The sequence below is a fragment of the Somniosus microcephalus genome, chromosome 27, assembly GCF_052327205.1.
Source record: "Somniosus microcephalus isolate GS21.2 chromosome 27, FLI_Smic_1.0, whole genome shotgun sequence".
NCBI lineage: Eukaryota > Metazoa > Chordata > Chondrichthyes > Squaliformes > Somniosidae > Somniosus > Somniosus microcephalus.
This window is the reverse complement of record NC_141013.1, coordinates 43384413-43407849: the sequence shown is the minus strand read 5'-3', so window position 1 is coordinate 43407849 and position 23437 is coordinate 43384413. Positions and strand designations below refer to the sequence as shown.

General features: G+C 52.1%; 1 protein-coding gene across 3 annotated transcripts in view; it reads left to right on the top strand.

Moving 5' to 3' along the window:
• The window catches only part of fah (fumarylacetoacetate hydrolase (fumarylacetoacetase)), a 61453-nt gene that overhangs the window by 5407 nt on the left and 32609 nt on the right, over nt 1-23437 (top strand). For 2 of the 3 annotated variants that reach the window (XM_085968905.1, XM_085968903.1), the window contains exons 2-7: nt 384-494; nt 10198-10319; nt 13627-13676; nt 16508-16598; nt 17278-17375; nt 21859-21911. In XM_085968905.1, the coding sequence (XP_085825031.1) occupies nt 384-494; nt 10198-10319; nt 13627-13676; nt 16508-16598; nt 17278-17375; nt 21859-21911 (525 nt within the window). The remainder of the gene's footprint in view (nt 1-383; nt 495-10197; nt 10320-13626; nt 13677-16507; nt 16599-17277; nt 17376-21858; nt 21912-23437) is intronic. The other variant, XM_085968904.1, reaches the window with a different exon arrangement.

Sequence of the window (23437 nt, the reverse complement as noted above, 5' to 3'; positions counted from 1 at the left end):
GGTGGTGTTCCCATGCGCCTGCTGCCCTTGTCCTTCTAGGTGGAAGAGGTCGCCGGTTTGAGAGGTGCTGTTGGGGAAGCCTTGGCGAGTTGCTGCAGTGCATCTTGTAGATGGTACACGCTGCAGCCACGGTGCGCCGGTGGTGGAGGGAGAGAATGTTTTCCACATTGTCGGGTAGATGCCAATATTAGAGAATGGTAGAAATTACAATACAGGAAGAGGCCATTAGGCCCATTGTGCCTGTGCCAGGGCTAGCTCTTGAACTGGAGCAGTCTACTCTAATCACATCTTCCTGCCCTTTCTCTGTATTTTTACATACTTCATTTTCAAATACTTACCTAGTTCCATTTTGATTGATCTGTGCTTCCTTTGTTTTCCTCCAGCCTACCCATAGAATCGGTGTTGCCATTGGAGACCAGATCTTAGACCTCAGCGTTGTTAAGCATCTCTTCACTGGCTCGGTTCTTTCCAAACATCAACATGTACTCACCCAGGTAACACGCACCAGTTGCTGTAATTAGCTGCATGTGGGACTGAACGCTACTGGGCTTTCTGCTTTCTCTCTGTGGGGAAAGAGTGGGACTAACTGGACTGCTCTTCAAAGGCTCTGGCACAGACTCGATGGGCCGAACGGCCTCCTTCTGTGCTGTACTATTCTATGACTCTATGCTTCTATAAGTAATTTCTAGTGAAGAAATTCCTCCTCATCTCTGTCCTAAATGGCTTACCCCTTATCCTTAGGCTGTGACCCCTGGTTCTGGACTCCCCGACCATCGGGAACATCCTTCCTGCATCTAGTCTGTCCAGTCCTGTTAGAATGTTATAAGTTTCGATGAGATCCCCTCTCATTCTTCTAAACTCCAGCAAGTACAAGCCCAATCGACCCAATCTCTGCTCATACGTCATTCCTGCCATCCCAGGTATCAGCCTGGTGAATCTTCGCTGCACTCCTTCCATGGCAAGAACATTCTTCCTCAGATAAGGCGACCAAAACTGCACACAATACTCAAGGTGTGGTCTCACCAAGGCCCTGTACAACTGCAGCAAGACATCCTTGTTCCTGTACTCGAACCCTCTCACTATGAAGGCCAACATACCATTTGCCTTCTTAACCGCCTGCTGCACCTGCATGCTTACTTTCAGCGACTGGTGCACAAGGAAGCCCAGGTCTCGTTGCACTTCCCCTTTTCCCAATCTATTGCCATTCAGATAATAATCTGCCTTCCTGTTTTTGACACCAAAGTGGATAACCTCGCATTTATCCACGTTATATTGCATCTGCTATGCTTCTGCCCAATCACCCAACCTGTCCAAATCATCCTGGAGTTTCTTGGCATCCTCCTCACAGCACACACGCCCACCCAGCTTGAGAACTCCCCTGCTCTTCTTTGAATTGTGACATGGGATCCATTACGTCAACTTGAGAGGGTAGACGGGGCCTCGGTTTAACGTCTAAACCGAAAGACAGGGCAGTGCTCTGTCAGTCCTGCACTGGAGTGTCAGCCTGGATTTTGTGCTCAAGTCTCGGGAGTGGGATTTGAACCCACAACCTACAGAGGTGAGAATGCTCCCACCTGAACCATGGCTGACACCTTAGAAGGTGTGAAAGGCTTTGACAGATATTCATTTAGAGCATTTCCTAGTATGGACCAACACAGACTAACAAATGGGGAATTATTATTTGGCAAATGATCATTTATTTAAATGATCACAAGTTAAAGAAGATTTGAGAGAAATAAGTAAGCAGTGATGGGGCTCAATGTTCGAGGTCACACGATCTGGTATGGAGCCTCGTCCACCCAGCTGTGACTCATCGCCCACACAGTTGGTCAGGGGGTCAAAACCAGCATCTGCCAGATGTTGCAATATGGTGCAAAATTCATGTCTATTCATAGTCACTGACACGACATTTGTTGCGTGAAATACTTGTTGCCAGATCATGCTATTGCGAGTTGTCACATTTTACTTGGGCTCATGACAGGCGAGCACAAGAAACGGCTGCCTTTTGCTTCCAGCAATATTCAGAGCGAGGTAATTGAACACAGTAACCCAGGAATCTCAGCCACACTCAGTCAGGAGTCACTGAACACGCTCAATGCTGGAGACTTGCTGGGGTCAGGCAATGCTCATTCAATGCTTGTCGAGACTGGCGATCTGCTTACATCCCTCGACGATGAGAATTCATTGGCACCAATCTGCATTGAGAGAGTGTTGGCACCAAAGTATTGTCAGCATGGACCAGCAATGAATATTTATGTAGGCCCAAGCCCTCCATGGAGGAAGCCATCAGTCCAACAACAACTTGCATTTATATAGCACCTTTAACTCAGTAAAACGTCCCAAGGTGTTTCACAAGAGTGTTATCAGACAAAATTTGACACCGAGCCACATAAAGAGATATTGGACGAGTGACCAAAACCTAGGTCAAAGAGGTAGGTTTTAAGGAGCGTTAAAGGAGGGGAGAGAGAGGCGGAGAGGTTTAGGGAGGGAATTCCAGAGCTTGGGGCCCAGGCAGCTGAAGGCACGGCCACCAATGGTGGAGTGAAGGAAATTGGGAATGCGCAAGAGGCCAGAATTGGAGGAGTTCAGAGATTTCAGAGGGATTTAGGGCTGGAGGAGGTTACAGAGATAGGGAGGGCGAGGACTTGGAGGGATTTGAACACGAGGGTGACAATTTTAAAATCGAGGCGTTGCCGGACTGGGAGGCTATGTAGGTCAGAGAGCACAGGGGTGATAGTTGAACAGGACTCAGTGCGAGTTAGGACACGGGCAGCAGAGTTTTGGATGAGCTGAAATTTACGGAGGGTGGAAGATGGGAGGCCAGCCGGGAGAGAGTTGGAATAGTCGAGTCTGGAGTGAACAATGGCATGGATGAGCGTTTCAGCAGCAGATGAGCAGAGGCAGGGGCGGAGACGGGCGATGTTACGGTCGTGAGGATGGAGATGATATGGAGTCGGAAGCTCAGCTCAGGGTCAAATAGGAGGCCAAGGTTGCGAACAGTGTGGGGCCCGGGGGTCAGGCGTGGGGCCCGGGGGGTCGGGCGTGGGGCCCGGGGGTCACGCGTGGGTCCGGGGGTCGAGCATGGGGCCGGGGGGGGGGTCGAGCATGGGGCCGGGGGGGTCGAGCGTGGGGCTGGGGGGGGTCGGGCGTGGGGCCGGGGGTCGAGCGTGGGGCCGGGGGTCGAGCGTGGGGCCTGGGGGTCGAGCGTGGGGCCGGGGGTCGAGCGTGGTGCCGGGGGTCGAGCGTGGGGCCGGGGGTCGATCGTGGGGCCCGGGGGGTCGGGTGTGGGGCCCGGGGGGTCGGGTGTGGGGCCCGGGGGGTCGAGTGTAGGGCCCGGGGGTCGAGTGTGGGCCCGGGGGTCGAGTGTGGGCCCGGGGGTTGGGGGTCGAGTGTGGGCCCGGGGGGGTCGGGTGTGGGCCCCGGGGGGGTCGGGTGTGGGCCCCGGGGGGGTCGGGTGTGGGCCCGGGGGTCGAGTGTAGGGCCCGGGGGGTCGAGTGTAGGGCCCGGGGGGCCAGGTGTGGGGCCCGGGGGTTCGAGTGTAGGGCCCGGGGGTCGAGGGTGGGCCCGGGGGTCGAGCGTGGGGCCCGGGGGGTCGAGCGTGGAGCCCGGGGGGTCGAGCATGGGGCCCGGGGGGTCGAGCATGGGGCCCGGGGGGGTCGGGCGTGGGGGTCGGGCGTGGGGCCCGGGGGGGGTCGGGCGTGGGGCCCGGGGGGGGTCGGGCGTGGGGCCCGGGGGTCGGGCGTGGGGCCCGGGGGGTCGAGCGTGGGGCCCGGGGGGTCGGGCGTGGGGCCCGGGGGGGTCGGGCGTGGGGCCCGGGGGTCGAGCGTGGGGCCCGGGGGTTCGAGCGTGGGGCCCGGGGGTCGAGGGTGGGCCCGGGGGTCGAGCGTGGGGCCCGGGGGGTCGAGCGTGGGCCCGGGGGGTCGAGCGTGGGCCCGGGGGTCGAGCGTGGGGCCCGGGGGGTCGGGCGTGGGGCCCGGGGGGTCGAGCGTGGGGCCCGGGGGGTCGAGCGTGGGGCCCGGGGGGTCGAGCGTGGGGCCCGGGGATCGAGCGTGGGGCCCGGGGGTCGGGCGTGGGGCCCGGGGGGTCGAGCGTGGGGCCCGGGGGGTCGGGCGTGGGGCCCGGGGGGTCGAGCGTGGGGCCTGGGGGGTCGGGCGTGGGGCCCGGGGGTTCGAGCGTGGGGCCCGGGGGGTCGGGCGTGGGGCCCGGGGGGTCGGGCGTGGGGCCTGGGGGGTCGGGCGTGGGGCCCGGGGGTTCGAGCGTGGGGCCCGGGGGTTCGAGCGTGGGGCCCGGGGGGTCGGGCGTGGGGCCTGGGGGGTCGGGCGTGGGGCCCGGGGGTCGAGCGTGGGGCCCGGGGGGTCGGGCGTGGGGCCCGGGGGGTCGGGCGTGGGGCCCGGGGGGTCGGGCGTGGGGCCCGGGGGTCGAGCGTGGGGCCCGGGGGTTCGAGCGTGGGGCCTGGGGGGTCGGGCGTGGGCCCGGGGGGTCGAGCGTGGGCCCGGGGGGTCGAGCGTGGGGCCCGGGGGGTCGGGCGTGGGGCCCGGGGGGTCGGGCGTGGGGCCCGGGGGTCGAGCGTGGGGCCCGGGGGTTCGAGCGTGGGGCCCGGGGTTCGAGGGTGGGCCCGGGGGTCGAGGGTGGGCCCGGGGGTCGAGCGTGGGGCCTGGGGGGTCGAGCGTGGGGCCTGGGGGGTCGAGCGTGGGGCCCGGGGGGTCGAGCGTGGGGCCTGGGGGTCGAGCGTGGGGCCTGGGGGGTCGAGCGTGGGGCCCGGGGGGTCGAGGGTGGGCCCGGGGGTCGAGGGTGGGCCCGGGGGGTCGAGCGTGGGGCCTGGGGGGTCGAGCGTGGGGCCTGGGGGGTCGAGCGTGGGGCCCGGGGGGTCGAGCGTGGGGCCTGGGGGTCGAGCGTGGGGCCTGGGGGGTCGAGCGTGGGGCCCGGCGGGTCGAGCGTGGGGCCCGGGGTCGAGCGTGGGGCCTGGGGGTCGAGCGTGGGGCCTGGGGGTCGAGCGTGGGGCCCGGGGGGTCGAGCGTGGGGCCTGGGGGTCGAGCGTGGGGCCTGGGGGTCGAGCGTGGGGCCTGGGGGTCGGGCGTGGGGCCCGGGGGGTCGAGTGTGGGCCCGGGGGTCGGGGGTTGAGTGTGGGGCCGGGGGTCGAGTGTAGGGCCCGGGGGGCCAGGTGTGGGGCCCGGGGGGTCGAGTGTAGGGCCCGGGGGGTCGGGTGTGGGGCCGGGGGTTGAGTGTGGGACCGGGGGGGTTGTTTGGTGGGGGGGGGGCGGTCAAGCGTCAGGCTGTTGTGCCGCTGTAACTCCCGGACCTCATTTAAATACATCAGGCCCAACCCCCAATTGAACCCGGCGTCAATGACGTCAGGCCAACGGGCAGGGGTCGGGCAAGTGTGGCAGTAGACCATGACTGGGGCCCGCTGGTACGGTCTCTGGGAGTCAGCAAAGTGCTGGGTGGTGGGGTGGGGCAGGTGATTGCAGTTAGTGGAGGGAACCCCAGGGCCCTCGGGTTTCCTTGCGGGGCCCAGAGGAGCCCTTCCCGTCCCTACTGGCTCACAAGGAAACCTTTTTAAAAAAGGATTGCCTTTTCGGCCCAATTCTGGGTCGTCTGCTCCTTAGTGCCCAGAGCTCCTGGCGAGGCTGGTACCGGGCACCGAACACAGCCACAGAGGGTTAAACTATAGCCGGGGTCTGGGTGACTTCATCAGACCCCAACTTTTGAATTTCTGGTCAGAATGCGCCTGTGGTGTGGTGCGAGGCCAGTGAGGATCGGGTGAGTAGATCGCTGCGAGCACTTCAAGATCCCCGGCCGCAGGCTCCGCCCTTGTTGGGTGCAGGGGGTTAAAATCGGGGCTTCAATGTAAAACAAAAGAATAATAACTGGAAGTTAGGCAACATTGAGCAAGTAGATTGAAGAGAATCACAACACTGGGTCTAAACACCAGGACAACAGGGAGAGGGACTGGAAGGGCCTGCAGGGAGATCTTCCCTGTTAACACTTGGACTGAAAGCATCATCTGGGCAGAGCGCACAGAGCGAAATTGAGTGAGGAGGAGCGCCGCCCATAGCGGAAGAGCCCGACTCTGTCCAAGGGATACTTTACACCCAAGCGCTACAGAGGAATTTCTGCCCCCATCGCCTTGTAAAGGAATAAGCCGTATAACCTATTTAGAAAAATACACTATCTTATGAAAGAATTCTGGCTTTATTGAAACAGGACAAGTTGTTGACCCTGAATAAATAACCTTATTGAAACAGAAGGTGCGTGGCTCCGACAGGCTGACCTTTGGGAACAAAAACAATGGTCCACCCTGGATAAGGTGTTTTAATTTAAACTTCATAAAGATGGCACATAAGATAAGGAACATCTGCCCTCATAAAGATGACATAAAATAAGGGACACCTGCCTTTCACACCATTTTATATGGTGAACCCAGCACACCTGGAGAAAGACAAGATTCTGGAATATTACAAGCTGATGTAGCAGTAAATAATTGCAGAGGTCAGCAGAAAGATGAATAGGGATAATTAACTTGGATCAGCAGAAACTTTAAGGGAAATACAACTGAAAAAGGGTATAAATATTGAAGTTTCAAATGAGATAGCAGACTTGCCTTAATCAGGCAAAGCGATTCTCGACCACAAAGGCAGCTCTGTGGTCTCCAACTCTTTGTACCTTGGGATCAAAGGTATTTGATATTGATGGGTATCCTGTATAGAAAACTTTAAGAACTGTAATACTGTAACGAAGTTAAGATTTAAAAGTAAGGTTCTCTGTTAATAATATAGTATTTTTTCTCTTTTTAGAACTGTTAATGTTGCAATTGACTGATTCACCAACTGTAAATTGCATGTTGGTTCTTTTAATAAATTTATATATTTTTAGAATTGTCTCACAAGTCTTCTGTATCAATAACTCATGAACTCAATTTCTGTACACTCTTTGGTGAAGAGTTACAGAATTCTGAAGGAGTTCTCCGGACCCTCATAATATCCGGGATGTTACAGTCTAGCTAAACTTATTAAAAGTGCTATCTGGAGGACGGTAACATTCTCGGGTTGTTCCTTTCCTTTAGGGAGAGATAGCCCAAACCTTTAGACCCAATTAAGCATCTTTAGGATTTGGCTACCTCAAACTTTAGTTGAAAGTGAACGTCTGAGCTTTCTACGTTTCTGATGTACATGTTTGGAACGAACCCTGAGGAGAGACTCCTTTTCCTTTTCTTTGCTGTGTCTCTGCTCTCATCTCTTGGTTCAATTTATGGTATTTTTCCTCTAATCCAAGCCTCTCTCTGATGAGTTTTCTTCCGGAGAGCTGCTAGTTCCTGCTTCTGTTTGAACAATTTCTCTGAATCTGCAATCTCTTTGCTGCTCTGGCTCTCAGCCGAATGTTTAGACAGACTGGCGCTCAAAGTTTGGTGTTCTCTTTGTTGATTCAGTTGTTTGGTTTCTGCAGTGGTGAATCTAGTCTTTAGTTAATACTGTTTTCCCTCTGGTGTAGGCCTCTCTTTAGTGCAGTCATCCTTCTACTTTATATATCTATAAAGAAGCCTTTTTTTTATTCGTTCATGAGATGTGGGCGTCGCTGGCAAGTCCAATATTTATTGCCCATCCATAATTGCACTTCTGTGGCGCGAATGTTACTTACCACTTACCAGCCCAAGCCTGAATGTTGTCCGGGTCTTGCTGCATGCGGGCATAGACTGCTTCATTATCTGAGGAGTTGCAAATGGCACTGAATACAGTGCAGTCATCAGCGAACATCTCACTTCTGACCCTATGATGGAGGGAAGGTCATTGATGAAGCAGCTGAAGATGGTTGGGTCTAGCACACTGCCCTGAGGAACTCCTGCAGCGATGTCCTGGGGCTGAGATGATTGGCCTCCAACAACCATAACCATCTTTTTTGTGCCAGGTATGACTCCAGCCAGTGGAGAGTTTTCCCCCTGATTCCCATTGACATATTATTTGCTGTCCCATTTATACAATGAAGCATATCCTTGTAATATAATTTTTCTTTGCCAACTTACATAGAATTACATAGAATCTACAGCACAGAAACAGACCATCAGCCCAACTGGTCTATGCCGGTGTTTATGCTCCACACGAGCCTCCTCCCGTCGCTCTTCATCTAACCCCATCAACATATCCTTCTATTCCTTTCTCCCTCCTGTGTTTATCTAGCTTCCCCTTAAATGCATCGATACTATTCGCCTCAACCACTCCCTGTGGTAGCGAGTTCCACATTCTCACCACTCTCTGGGTAAAGAAGTTTCTGCTGAATTCCCTATTGGATTTATTAGTGACTATCTTATATTTATGGCCCCTAGGTTTGGCCTCCACCACAAGTGGAAACATCTTCTCTACATCTACCCTATCGAACCCCATCATAATTTTAAAGAGCTCCATCACACCTTCTCCTCCCGTGCCTGGCAGTGACTGGAAGTGCTGTTGGCGTCTACCCAGACTTCTGAGTCCTTGTCTTTGGCCTGGCTCTCACTGGCCGCTCCCTTGGATCTTCCTGCAAACTTCCTCTGAAGCTCTGTGCTTTGCTCAGCTCTGCGTGCTGTTTAATATTACATCAGAACCTCTTCCCTTCCTGGTGCTGGAGTTGATGCCACCTGCAATCCCATTCCTCCTCAAACTGTCGTGGAGCTCTCGGTGTTTAGCCAGGGTAGACCTCATGGGGAAGATGTCCTCGATCGTTTCATCATTTAACCTCACGATTGAAAGATCCCCCCAAAGGTAGAGGCACATGTTTTCATTTTGTACAGTTGAGTCAGTTGCAGTGTTCTGAGTTGTAAGGAAGGTTCACAGGGATCTACTGACCAGCATTTTCTGATCTGCCTTGTACTCTTGTGTTTGTGTCTTTTGTAGGTGATATTTTTTCTGAGGCTGCCGCATCCATTAAATAATTCAGTCAACAAACTCGGACTATTTTTATCTCATTCCTAAATTATAAAAGAGATACAGACTCCTCCAGCACATTGTGCTGCAATCAAATATAACTCAAATCTGTTTCTGTCACCTATAATTCTCACTCTATTCCCCGTGGTCCTAGCTGTTTAAACATAAGGATTTGACCATTCTTCTCTAGCCTCTTTGCTGAGACTCTCTCTCCATTTAAATTGTAAGATTTTCCCCCTCTCCTTGCTGGATTTTGTTCGATGCAATTTATTACAACACAATGCTGCCGTAAACTCTCACAAATCAGAGCACTGCAGCTTCTTCATATCTACAAACTATTTCCTTTTTACTTCTTATAACATTTTTACTTCTTGCAATTCATAGATTGGTCTCAGAAAGCACACTTGGGCCCAACTTCTGACACCATCCAATGACCGGAAAGGAGCTTGCAAGCTCACACACTGAGTCCCGAGTTCATATCATCGATACAGCTCAATATATCTGGTTGACTTTGAGTGCTTTACTCTATGTACAAACACGTGCAAGAGCCATCAATCAATTATCCAGTCTCTCACTTTACATTCGTCCACAATTATTGTTACAGTGGAGGCTAAGTCAGGATCTGTATGGTAGTCCAGTACTGTGGTGTCAATCGACAGGGAGGAACCTGCTCTTGTAACCATTGTCAGAATGTGATCCTATGGGGTCATGAGATTACTCATTCAACTCAGTGTTTAGCCAGGGTACACCACATAGTAGAAGATGCCCTCAAACATTTCATCGTTTACCCTCAGGACTGGAAGATCCATCCATTTTCAAGATGTAGTGCATCCAGAGATAGATCTTTCTGCCTCTCGGGGCAGGCACCAACACTTGTACTCCTGCTTGAGAATAGAAGTCATGTCAGCCTGGAGATATGACCACCTCACCTTTTCCAGCGCATAAAGACTTCGAGATCTGTTTCCTGATGCCACATGTAATTCAAAAAATATGAGCAGAGAGACACTGCTGCAAATCAGGACCTGACTTCCCAACGATGCACACACGCCAGTATAACTGCAGCCTTAATGTCTACCACACACCAAATCTGCCAATTAGTTTCCAAGATTTGTCAAAGTAAGAAGCCGCCTTCTGTACACCCAGAAGAGTGCCATTGAATTAGTTACTTGCAATGATAGCGAGATGTGGCACCGAAGGAGGCCATTCGGCCCATCGTACCTGTGCCAGAAGTGTGCTGTTGTGTGAGTTTCAGCAATTCCATGAGACTAATGGATTTTGCAATTTGCCCGGGTTTGTCTTCCAGCCGACTCTCAACTCCTTCATGGCCCTTGGCCGTGAGGCCTGGCGGGAAGCTCGAGCCTTTCTCCAGCAACTCCTGTCAGCTGATGAATCAACGCTACGGGATAACAAAGAACTGAGGAAAAAGTAAGAATGTAGCCATGGAACTGACCACCATAGGTTTTTTTTATGCTGTAAAAACAAATATTTTGAATTTAGTGTTGAGTAACTGCTAGCCCCTAAAGCTTGGGTGAGGATTGGTTGACAAAAAAATGCAAATTGCTGGAACTGCTACTGATTGGCCAGCAGGTTACTCTAGGGCAATGTAACAATGCAGAGAGAGCACTCCCAGCATACATCTCTACAACAACAACAACTTGCATTTATATAGCGCCTTTAACTTAGCAAAACGTCCCAAGACACTTCACGGGAACGTTATCACACAAAATTTGACACCGAACCACATAAGGAGATATTAGGGCAAGTGACCAAAAGCTGGGTCAAAGAGGTTGGTTTTAAGGAGTGCCTTAAAGGAGGAGAGAGCAGTAGAGAGGCGGAGAGGTTTAGGGAGGGAATTCCAGAGCTCGGGGCCTCGGCAGCTGAAGGCACGGCCGCCAATGGTGGAGCGACAGAAATCGGGGATGCTCAAGAGGCCAGAATTGTAGGAGTGCAGGATCTCGGAGGGTTGTCGGGCTGGAGGAGGTTCCACAGATAGAGAACAGCGAAGCTTTGGAGGGATTTGAAAACAAGGGTGAGAATTTCAAAATCGTGGCATTGCCGGACTGGGAGCCAATGTAGGTCAGTGAGCACAGGGAATGGGTGAACGGGACTTGGTGCGAGTGAGGACACGGGTCAGTGAGCACAGGGAATGGGTGAACGGGACTTGGTGCGAGTGAGGACACGGGTCAGTGAGCACAAGGAATGGGTGAACGGGACTTGGTGCGAGTGAGGACACGGGTCAGTGAGCACAGGGAATGGGTGAACGGGACTTGGTGCGAGTGAGGACACGGGTCAGTGAGCACAGGGAATGGGTGAACGGGACTTGGTGCGAGTGAGGACACGGGTCAGTGAGCACAGGGAATGGGTGAACGGGACTTGGTGCGAGTGAGGACACGGGCAGCAGAGCTTTGGATGAGCTCAAGTTTACAGAGGGTGGAAGTTCTTGGGTACATTAGTGTATGAATACAGCCCTGTATTCAATTTCTTTTTAACAAAAATTAATAGTTTCACCTTAAGATGAGATGCATCTCCTCCAATGAAGATGAGAACGAGAGTGCTGGCAGATGAGATCCCGTTAATATTTGGACTTTTTCCCCAACACTTTTACCGCTTGTTCACAGAAAACAGCATCTGTTTCTGTACGGCTCCTCGTGTACAAAGCGATCTTGTAGAGCTCTTTACATGGCAGTGGACAATGAAATGGACACTGAGCAGGGAGGGAGAAAGAAAAGGCAGGTGAGATGGTCAAAGAGTAGGGTCTTTAGGAGGCTTTAGAAGGCAGGGAGGGATTGCTGAGGGAGGGAGTTACAGCGGGTCGGGGTATAGTGGCTAAAGGAACATGCACCAATGGTGGAGCAGTGGGAGTGGGGAGCGAGAAATGGGTGGATGTTGGAGGAGTACAGAGGGGGTGGGGATCATGGAGATTGGGAAGGATAACATCATACCCCATAATCTGCAAGACTTTTGGAGAAAACAATCTTTCGTAGACTCCTTGAATGCAATGTTTGTACATGGGTGGAGCCATGATTTCTCCGAACACTTCCAAAGTCTGCCCCACCCGACAGGACCTTCACCCCGTGTATTTGTGGGTTTAAGCCAGTATAAGGGTCCTGATACATGAACGTTCCTTAGAAAAGGTCTGGCCCAGGAAAGAAATGTATCTTTCGGAGCCTCCAGGAGTTTTCTGCCTGACCCCTCTCAAGAACCTCCATTCTATGAGGGCTGGCCACAAGCACAAAGGCCCACTTCCTGTGGGTGCCACTGCATTCAGGCCTCCGCCAGTTAAGTGCAGATCCAGGAGCCATCACTCCCACCTCGTTACCATGCCATTTGAACTGTTGCCTGTTCCTAATTAAAGGGGTCTGCACCCCCCCCCTCCCGGGAAACCCCCAGGAGTGGATGGGAAGCACAAAGCAGTGAGAGCCCAGCGTTGTAGTTCTCCGTCCTTTCTTTCTCTGCTTTACACCCAGGAAATCAGCAAACCTTGGGGGCAGCGCAGGGGGAAAGCAAACCTTCGCTAGCATCACGTACAGGAACTGAAATGGGGTTAATGCTGAACTCTGACCTTGAGCACTGAATTGAAGAGGTGGTGGCTTCACGTCAAACAAAGCCTCTCATGTCACGTGTTGCTTTCAAGGTGGCCCCCAATGGGTCTGATTAGAGACACAGACCCCGACAATCCACCAGCCTCCTGGTGCACTCCTGCTGTAAGTCGGGCAAACGGTGGAAGGCCCTCGAAATATGGCGGGTCCCAGATTCCGCTGGGAGTTTCTTCGAGAACCTGTTTGGCATGGATCTTCCCAAATACAGGGTCACGCATCAAGGGAGGCGTGGTTAGGGAGAAGGAGACTCCCAGACTGAGGGGGAAAAATTCAGTTGGTTGCGCCACCTGTTAGCGCCTTAAGAGGGCGCTAAGTGGGGCGCAAACCAACTGGCGCCCAGGCGCGGCACTGCCCACGCCTCCCGCGAAATTCAGCGGGAGGTTAGTGGTGGCGCTAACCGTTAGCTCCAAGAGCCCGGCACTTCTCTTGAGTGCCGGGCTCTTTTGCCTGCACTCCCGACCCCCAGGGGCCCAGCTGGGCCCCAGATCGCGCTGCACAAGGCCCCTCCCCTTTAAGAAGGGGAGGAAGGCCTGCAATACCGCAGCGCGACGTGCCGCGGCGTGTGGCGCTGCAGCACGTAGCGCCACGATATTCACTCGCAGCGCCCCAAGAGGGAGGCGGGGCGCCTCCAGTAGCGCCCCGCTTCCCTTTGGGGCGCAACCGACCAATTTCCGGCGCGGGGGCGCTAATTTTTCCGGGGCACTACTTTTAGCGCCCCGGCGAAGTTAGCGCCCCAAACGGGGCTATACTGAATTTCTCCCCCCGAGAGTTTCTCAGCCCCGGCTTGGGATCTTCCGGCTAGCCAGTGAGCTCGGTAAAAGGAGGCGTACCGGCCTCCAGCCTGGTGGGAGTGGCGCTCACTTGCCTGCCATCCAGCAAGACAAGAGCTTCCATTTCTCCGTAACCGGCCCCTTTACAAGGGAAGCGAAGAGCCCCCGAAAAACACTGCCCCAGCCTCCAAATCAGTGAGAAGGTCCAATCACCGAGCAATTCATTTTATTTATAAATATTGCTTTTAAATTGATAATTAAGGCAGTATTGGTGTAACAAATGCACCAAGATTTAGACTCCAAGAGCAATGAGACTGGGCACAATTGTATGTTTCTATAAACTCTCTCTTTGTTGCTTTGCAGAGCATTTGTCCCACAGTCTTCAGCCACCATGCATCTCCCAGCAGAAATCGGTGGGTTGGATCTATCAGTAAAATAACACTTCAAATCGATCGACTGCGAGGAGGCTCGTGGGGAGTGTAAACACCAGCAGAGACCTGATGGGTCGAATGGCCTGTTTCTGTGCTCTAGATTCTATGTAACAACTGAATTTACCTGCATTCGAACACCCGGTCCATCCAGCCTGTCCCATACAGTCATGGGCCTGGAGTTTCCGCTCGATTGTGGGTTTTTTTTTGTTGCATAATTCGGCCGAAATCAGCGCAAAAGATCGCGGAATTTTAAGCGCAAATTACGTTCAGCGCAACTCGAGTTTCCACGATCTCTTGCGCGAGTTTAAAAAACATCGCGCTGGAAGCCGGCCCCGCCCACAAAACTGTCCACGCCCCCCCAGGGTGAATTAATCACCATTGCGAGTTTCCACTAATTGCGCTCGTTTCCAGGCTTTCGAGGAGGCTCCAAAAATCAAGCTGGAACGTTTGGACGCGAGGACAGTAATAGGCAGGTTTTAAAAGCTTTTGAATATCATTTTTTTAAATTTACCAAGAAACTACTGTACCCCAATATAACGAGCAAATGGTTCTGAATAGTTTTTTTAAAAGTTACTTTGAGTTATTTAAAATTGTGTTACTCTCAGTGGCGGACTAGACTCTCTGAATTAAGATGCTCATTTTTTGTGATAAACCCATTTTTAGCTGTATTAATCAAACTGCACCAAGTTACCACTCTTAAATATATCAAGGAATATTTTTTAAAGCAAAGATCATGTTTTAAACGCTGCCTGATGGCGCTGGATCATGGCGGATTTTGCATTTGGCGATAAGTAAATGAGTTTGAGCAGAACTCAACTCCCTCGAGACCCTCGGTTTATTTGTGGGCCTCGGAGGAGATTCTCCTGGTCTCACTGGGCCTCTTCCGGCTCCCGGTAGGCTTGGCACCAGTGGGTGAGGGGAGCTCTCGCTGCCCCCCAGCTCGGGCCTCAGGTTAGGGCCTCAGTGACCCCATCAGAGCCTGATCTGCATATTTAAAGAGGACCCGTGGGTAAGGCCTGTGGATTCAGTGATTGCGCATCGTCAGTGTGGAGCCTCAGTCAACAGGCCGGACGGAGGCAGGGCAACAGCACAGTCACTCTCAGCCTTTGCCCTGACACGTAGCTCAATGTCTACACTCCTCCACAGAGCAACATATTGACCCCTGCTGCCCCTCGCTGAATATTTCTGCCCCATCGCCCCCCAAATCTGAGCAACACAGCACCCCCAAACTAGCCACCGCTACACCGCATTGAGCATCATCTTGCCCCTCCCCTTTCCTCCTCTTCCCCTTCTCCCCCTCTTCCCCCTCTTCCCCTTCTCCCCTTCTCCCCCTCTCCCCCTCTTCCCCTCTTCCCCCTTTTCCCCCTTTTCCCCCTCTTCCCCCTCTTCCCCCTCTTCCCCCTCTTCCCCCTCTTCCCCTTCTCCCCCTCTTCCCTCTCTTCCCCCTCTTCCCCCCTTCCCCCTCTTCCCCTTCTCCCCCTCCTCCTTCTCTTCCTCTTCCCCTCCCCGCTGTTCTCCCCTCCTACTCCACACCCCTTCTCTTCCCTATCCCCTTATCCTTCGCCCTGACCTTCCATGACAACTCCCCCTCCAACCAGGGAATCGCCCCACCGCACAGTTGGAAGGGTAACTGCGTGAAAAGAGATCTTTACAAACCCCCCACCCCACCCTATTTATGAGGCTCATAAAGCCTCCCCCCACCCATGCCCCCTTCTCCCACTGAGATCACTTTCCTTCAGGAGAAATGGGGACCCCCCTTGCACCCCCCCCCCAATAGTGACCTGAGCAGCTCGTTCTCTCCCCCACCCCCCCCCCGCCCCTCACAACACTGAGACGGGAGGGAAGGTTTAGCTCCCCTCACTGCCCCTCCCACACTCAGATGCCCCTCAACGCTGGGGTTGTTTCCCTGTCACCACCCCCCTCCGGTCCCTGCTCCCCACCCCTGCACTGAGCAGCAGCCCTGCCCCCCCCTCCCTAACCCTTACCTCCCCCCCACCCCCCCCGAGCACAGGCACCCACCCACAGTGCGCACATCCATGGGACGGACCGAGATTCCACTCCCCCCGAAATCTAGCCCCAGGAGGCAACGAGAGGAAGTTCAGGGTTAAGGCCATTCCACAGTTGGATGGACTGTTCATCCTGGTGTGTCTGCTCAATCTGTGAGCTTTTGTCTGTTTAACCTTAAACATAGAAACATAGAAGATAGGAGCAGGAGTAGGCCATTCGGCCCCTCGAGCCTGCTCCACCATTCAATGAGATCATGGCTGATCATCCAAATTCAGTACCCTGTCCCTGCCTTCTCCCCATATCCCTTGATCCCTTTAGCCTTAAGAAATATATCTAACTACTTCTTGAATATATTTAATGAATTGGCCTTAAAACCTCTAAATTTACACGCTCAATATTTCAAATATTTTCCCTGACTGATCCTGTCGAACCTTGCTGTACTTTTTAGCAATTGTCCAGGTTATGGTCAGTAAACGGCCCCTCGCTTTCTCCAGTTCTGGAGCCAGTGTGTGTTTGGTAGTTGCTTCAGTCACTGTACACACGGGGGCAGCAGAGAGCAGAGGCAGTGCTCACTGGGCACAGAAATCCTCAACAATCATTAAACCAAGGTTGTGGCACAGGTTTAGGTATGAGAGATATTCCAGGTTGTTCTGCCCCTAACCTGGCAACATGCAGCTTGTGCTGTCAGAGCAATAAAAGTTCATAAAGACACTTCCTTTGTGTAAGAGTAACCGAGACTAGAAATGGTTCTAAATTTCAACAGGATAAGCCGTTGTTCTGCATTTTAATAATTTTTTTATCTCCAGGAGATTACACAGACTTCTATTCATCTCGTCAGCATGCCACGAATTTAGGAATTATGTTTCGCGGGAAGGACAATGCCCTCCTGCCCAACTGGTTAGTGCTGCCCTTGTAATCCTGTGTTGAGATATTCCTGGTGTGACTCTGGGAGTTCGAGGTGCCTGTGAGGAGCTTTCAATGTCGGGTTCCCAACTCCACTTGGACATAGTCCTGGAGCTTTCGTCACATGACCTCCCACTCCCAACCGTCCCGTCCAATATGTTTAGAATTAATAAATGAGGTGGATGTGTGTCCAGCTCGGGTCACTAATGGTCACACTCTGGAGACAATTCAGAAAAGTCACAAGACTGAACCCTGGTGTCAGAGGAGTGATCCCTAGTGTAAGAGGAGTGATCCCTAGTGTAAGAGGAGTGATCCTAGTGTAAGAGGAGTGATCCTAGTGTAAGAGGAGTGATCCCCAGTGTAAGAGGCAAATTTAAGATGACTATCAGGAAGTTGTTTACACAGTGTAATAGACACATGGAATGGACTCCCCGAGTAGTGAAAGTGTTGCTGTTTGGGAACTGTGGAGTCTGGATGGATGGATGAGCTAAGATGGGCTGAATGGCTTCTCTCATGCATATCTAGCTTGTGTGTGACATTGGGTTCAATCTTACTTGGGACATGTACATGTCTGAGGTAAGTTCAGCTTAATAGAACAAGAACTAGTCCTCTTGTTATATATGACTGCAGAGATAGCCAGAGTTTAAACCAATGCTCTGTCTGACACTCCCAGGTTGCATTTACCTGTTGGTTACAATGGCCGTACGTCATCTGTCGTCGTGTCTGGGACCCCCCTCAGAAGACCCATGGGACAGATGAGATCAGACGAGAGTAAGTATGAGGCTGCACGGAATTACATTTCTGAGTTAAATGCCGAGCGGTGAGAAATATTTTTAAGCCCCGAGTGTTGACATAGGGTAATTGCTTATTTAGAAATCATTTTAAAAGTTATTTTGACATTTTTATTCCTCAATAATTCCTCAAAGCACTGACATCAGGAAGGGCCGTTCTGAATGGCTATCAGTAGCTCTATTGATTAACGTTGAATCCTGCATCTCTTGCTGTCACAGTTCAGAGATCCTGATAATATTGTCAGATTGATTTTGTGTTCTGAATGCTCTTCAGCAGCTGAGGAGGGTGTAAGATAGCAACAGTGTTTGACAACATTTCATTACAATCATTAAAATGAATTTCTAACAGTTGTGAGCGGGTGAAATTCCTCAGCATGGGAACTGTGTTAAATGGAAGCGAATCTTTCCCTTTACTTGGTGTGCACAACAACAACAACTTGCATTTATATAGCACCTTTAATGTAGTAAAACGTCCCAAGGCGCTTCACAGGAGCGTAAATCAGACAAAATTTGACACCGAACCTCACAAAGCGAAATTAGGGCAGGTGACCAAAAGCTTGGTAAAGACGTAGGTTTTAAGGAGCGTCTTAAATGAGGAAAGAGAGGCAGCGAAGCAGAGAGGTTTAGGGAGGGAATTCCAGAGCTTAGGACCTCGGCAGCTGAAGGCACGACCACCAACGGTGGAGCGATTATAATTGAGGATGCGCAAGAGGCCAGAATTAGGGGAGCGCAGAGATCTCGGAGGGGTGTAGGGCTGGAGGGGACGTTCCCGTTAAGCTGCGTGGCCGCGCTGCTGTCTCGAGGTCCCGCACAGCCCGTGAGCCGGCTTCCCAGTGCAAAAACCGCGCCTCCGCGGAAGTTTGAATGGGCTGCGAGCTCGTTAAAGGGGCCGGGCAGCCCAAAAAAACATTTAGGGGAAACATTGGCTGCAGGAGGTTAGTGATGGGAAGGGGCGAGGCCCTGGAGCCATTTGAAAACTAGTATGAGAATTTTAAATAGGAGGCGTTGCCGGACCGGGAGCCAATGTACGTCAGCAAGCACAGCGGTGATGGGTGAACGGGACCTGGTGTGAGCTAGGATACGGGCAGCAGAGATTTGGATGAGCTCAAGTTTATGGAGGGTAGAAAATGGGAGGCCAGCCAGGAGTGCGTTGGAATAGTCAAGGTTAGAGGTAACAAAGGCCTGGATGAGGGTTTCAGCAGCGGATGAGCTGAGGCAGCAGCGGAGACGGGCGATGTTACAGTGGTGGAAGCAGGCTGTCTTGGTAATGGTGCAGATATGGGGTTGGAAGCTCATCTTAGGGTCATTTACACTGTCAGCTGTGGCTCAGTGGGCAGCACTCTCGCCTCTGAGTCAGAAGGTTATGGGTTCAAGTCCCACTCCAGGGACTTGAGCACAAAAATCTAGGCTGACACTCCAGGGGAGTGCTGAGGGAGTGCTGCACTGTCGGACGTGCTGTCTTTCAGATGAGATGTTAAACCTCTGTCAGGTAGACGTAAAAGATCCCATGGCCACTATTTCGAAGAAGAGCAGGGGAGTTATCCCCAGTGTCCTGGCCAATATTTATTCCTCAACCAACAGAACAGAAACAGATTATCTGGTCATTATTGATGCGCTATCAATTACTCATAAAAGGCTGAGAGTTAAGAGAGTAACTAAAGGCTTTTATTAACAAAAGAATGAAGGTCTGCCTCGAGTGGTCGACCGGTCCAGAAATACAAAGGGCTGGGGAGCAGTCACCTTTATACTAGGACTTGTGGGAGGAGTCAGCCGAGGCATGTCCAGGCATGTACACAGTGGAATACAAACAGTGGTTTACCACAATTATAACATTGCTGTTTGTGGGAGCTTGCTGTGCGCAAATTGGCTGCCGCGTTTCCCACATTACAACAGTGACTCCACTTCAAAAGTACTTCATTAGCTGAAAGGCACTATATAAATGCAAGTCGTCTTCTTCAAATAGGACACAAAGGGCTGGATTTTGCCAGCCCCGAGGAGGCGGGTATGGAGGTGGGACTGCCGGTAAAGTTACAGAACGTGGGGGTGGCTGGCAAACTCGCCCCCAACCCGCCTCCGTGCCCTCTTGCCAGGAGGCGGGAAGCCGTCCTGCCCCGGGTCCCGTCTCCTCGATGCGGGAAAGCCCGTTAACTGCCTGTTAACGGGCAGAAAATAGGATTATCCCTATTTTTAGCTCTGAAATGCAGGCTTCCCGACCTGGGGGAACCCTGCCGGGGTGGAGGAGTCGAGTAGGAGGTCTGCGGGGGTCGGGGGGGTCTGAAAGTGTGATGTAGAGGTAAGTGATGGGTGCAAGTGTTGAGTGGTAAGTATGTGAGGTGAGTGTAAAGTGTTAGAAAATGTTCACTTACCTTGGTTTCTGCCTACAGCCTTCAGCCGCTCTGGATCCAGAGTCCCGACATCTTCATTGCAGAGATCACAGACTGGCTGTTGGATCCTCCGAACCAACAGTCATCTGATTGCTACAAAGTAGAAAGGTTTGATGAGTCCTGAACACAAGGGCTCATCAAACTACACAGACTGTCAGTGTTTGACAGCTTCACAGAGCTGTCAAATGCTGATATTTCTTCTTTCAAGAAATCTGGACAGATGGCACATCAGACGTTGATGTGCTCTGTCAGTGACTTCCCCCTAATTGGCCTGCTGAGCCCGCAGGGCCGGCTTAACAAGGTCAATAAGGGGAAAATCCCACTGGTTGGCCAGAAGATGATGGAGGCGGGACTGAGACCCGGCAAGCAGCAGTTCCACCTCCAACATGTCTCCATTCAGAAAATCCAGCCCAAAAGTTACGAATGGTCTGGTTCAGCCTCGGACACTGGCCAGGGAAAATTGCCCTGTTGTAAGTTGCTAGTTAGCTGCGTTGTAATAAGAACATAAGGAATAGGAGCAGGAGTAGGCCATTTGGCCCTTTGAACCTGCTCCTTCATAAGTTATGGACAACCAAGGTCTCCTAGAGCTTGCTCAATTGTCTTAGGGAATCAGCAAGGAATTTTCCAGAGTTTTTCCTAAATTGGCCTCTCAGTGTAGCTGGTGTTTGCAAAGCTATACTGGCGAGTGACTGGAGCAGGCTTGCACAGGGTATGTAACTTCACTCATGGGATTACATGGGATAAACGGCACAGAAACAGGCCATTCGGCCCAACCAGCCCATGCCGGTGTTTATGCTCCACTCGAGCCTCCTCCCGTCTTTCCTCATCTAACTCTATCAGCATAACCCTCTACTCCCTTCTCCCTCATATGCTTATCTAGCCTCCCCTTAAATGCAACTTTACTATTCACTTCAACCACTCCCTGTGGTAGCAAGTTCCACATTCTCACCACTCTCTGGGTAAAGAAGTTTCTTCTGAATTCCCTATTGGATTTCTTGGTGACTATCTTATATTGATGGCCTCTAGTTTTGCTCTCCCCACAAGTGGAAACATTCTCTCTGTATCCATTCGATCAAAACCTTTCATAATTTTAAAGACCTTTCCTGGAGATTGGGTTCATGAGTACGGAGGCTGCCGTACATGGCTCACTATGTCGATAGCCACTTACGTAAGTCGCCAGTCCGTTTTACGTCTTCTAATTTTATTTCATTTGAAGTCAACGGATATAAAAATGGGGTGAGATGTGAAACAGATGGCCGACTCACTATCACCCACTTTACATTATCGCACAAAGTCAAGCTCTGTCCCCATTAATCCCTTCCCCTTTTGGCCATGCGTTGGGTTGTGTACGTCTTTCCATCTCATTAAAGTGAGCGCGGTCAGTTTTGGTGAATGGAGCGTGTTTCTAGCTTTGACTGGACGCAGAGTCCCATTGCTTCTGTCTAACCCCAATACAGAAGCTCAGTCTGGCCAGTGAGGCTTTCGGTCCCGCTCTGGTTATCCTTGTGCCTTACAGAGCGAGGCTCTCAATGTGCAGCCTCAATGTGAGGGGGAGGTTTCTTCCGTGAACCACACCCACTCGGGGCTAGATTAAGACTGCACAATCTGATTTCACGTAAGTTATTTAAGAGGTTGGTGCTGCCAATGCCCGGATCTCTGTGGCAGGAGTGCATTTCAATGTGGAGTTATGGTCCATTTGGTTTCCTATCCATTTCATCCACTAACGATGGATGGAAAGTCAAACATGCTGTGAATCAGGTTGTACACAGACCTCTGATATGCTCTCCCTCGGGCAAAGCTCCGTGCTGGAGTAGCGAAATCATAAAACGTAGCCCACATGCTGCTCACGGATAATTGTAGCGGCCCTGCCATGTCCTGGCTGAATTGGAGCCCAGTAAAATATTTAATATGTACTTTAGTGTTGTTTAGTAATTTTACTACTGAAAGCATGCTCCACATGCCTGTATAATTATTATGCTATATGTTTTTAGAAAATTCTAACTAAGATTAAGAAGAATACATTGCATATGGTTGCCATGGTAATGTTTAGCTGTTTGCTACAAAATGTTCTCATTACAGCGAAGCCGCCCGTATTTGGAGCTTGCAAACTGCTGGACATTGAGTTGGAAATGGTATGTTTATTTTATTCATACTTGGGATACGGCGTCACTAGCAAGGCCATTATTTATCAGTATTGACGCCATTGTGTCAGCCAATGAGTTGGAGGCAGGGCGGGACTTACAGCAAGACTCACAGCAAACAGTCTACAGAGTCTATTTTCAAATAGTTCTCTATGAGCTACAGCAAACAGAACGCATGAAACTACAGCAACATCTCCTGGTAAAAACAGGGAGATTTCTCCAGCGAATTGCAGCGAGTGGAGGATAGTTACATGATACGAATGATGTGCATAAAATCAATCCCTGTCAGTTACAGCTGTGCGGCCTCCAGGCATGGTTGATGGGGGTATTACCCAATCATTTCCATTCTGGCTGGGAATAGTGGTAACCAGCATTTATTGCCCATTCCTAATTGCCCTTGAGAAGGTGGTGGTGAGCCGCCTTCTTGAACCGCTGCAGTCCGTGTGGTGAAGGTGCTCCCACGGTGCTGTTAGGGAGGGAGTTCCAGGAATTTTACCCAGTAACGATGAAGGAATGGCGATATACTTCTGAGTCAGGATGGTGTGTGACTTGGAGGGGATCCTGGAGGTGGTAGTGTTCCCATGCGCCTGCTGCATGTTACAAAGTGTTCAGTATTTATGAGTCTGGTGGTTGTCTATCTGAGCAGGAATTCAAGTCTATAAGAACGATTTTCAGCAGCTGCCTGCCCCTTTTACAAGGCCTCCGGGAGTCACAAATGGCAGGGAAACAGCGGCTGCTCCTAGGATGCCCAAGGCCCACCTGATGTGATTGCCAAGCAGGCCTGTAAGTGGGTGCCCAGCATTCCTGCCTGAAATGGGAAGGGAGGGGAGGGGGGACTATGCAAATCAGGGTCCTATGCTGGGGATCATTTTCAGGTATAAACCAGTGGAGCGTGCGTCGCGCACTCTGACCTTTTCTATCAGGCAGTGAGCACCACGCACTCTGACCTTTTCTATCAGGCGGGGAACACCGCGCACTCTGACCTTTTCTATCAGGCGGTGAGCACCGCGCACTCTGACCTTTTCTATCAGGCGATGAGCACCGCGCACTCTGACCTTTTCTATCAGGCGGTGAGCACCGCGCACTCTGACCTTTTCTATCAGGCGGGGAACACCGCGCACTCTGACCTTTTCTATCAGGCGGTGAGCGGCCTGATCAACGGTTCTTCAAGGGATCTCCGGAGACCGGCCACTAAACAGTCTGGAACATTTTCCAGTTCAGTTTGGAGAACCGCCCTTTGCTGTTCCCTGAACCTGTCTCTGCCCCCTTTGGCCAGAATTTCCAGAATGCTGTGTCCAGCAGCCAGTTGTTCCATTTAGGTTAGTGCAGAGGCTAAGCTCAGGTCGAAGGTTGGAGGGAGAGATCGACGTTCGGATTTGACCGAGTTGGCACAGCGTGGCCACGCCTCCAATCCCGCGTTACCGATCATGTCAGATTCAAACCGGCAACGCGATCGCCATCAGGAATCTAAAAGTTAACCGAATAAGCTATTTGCAGTCAGATTTGGCCAAGATCTG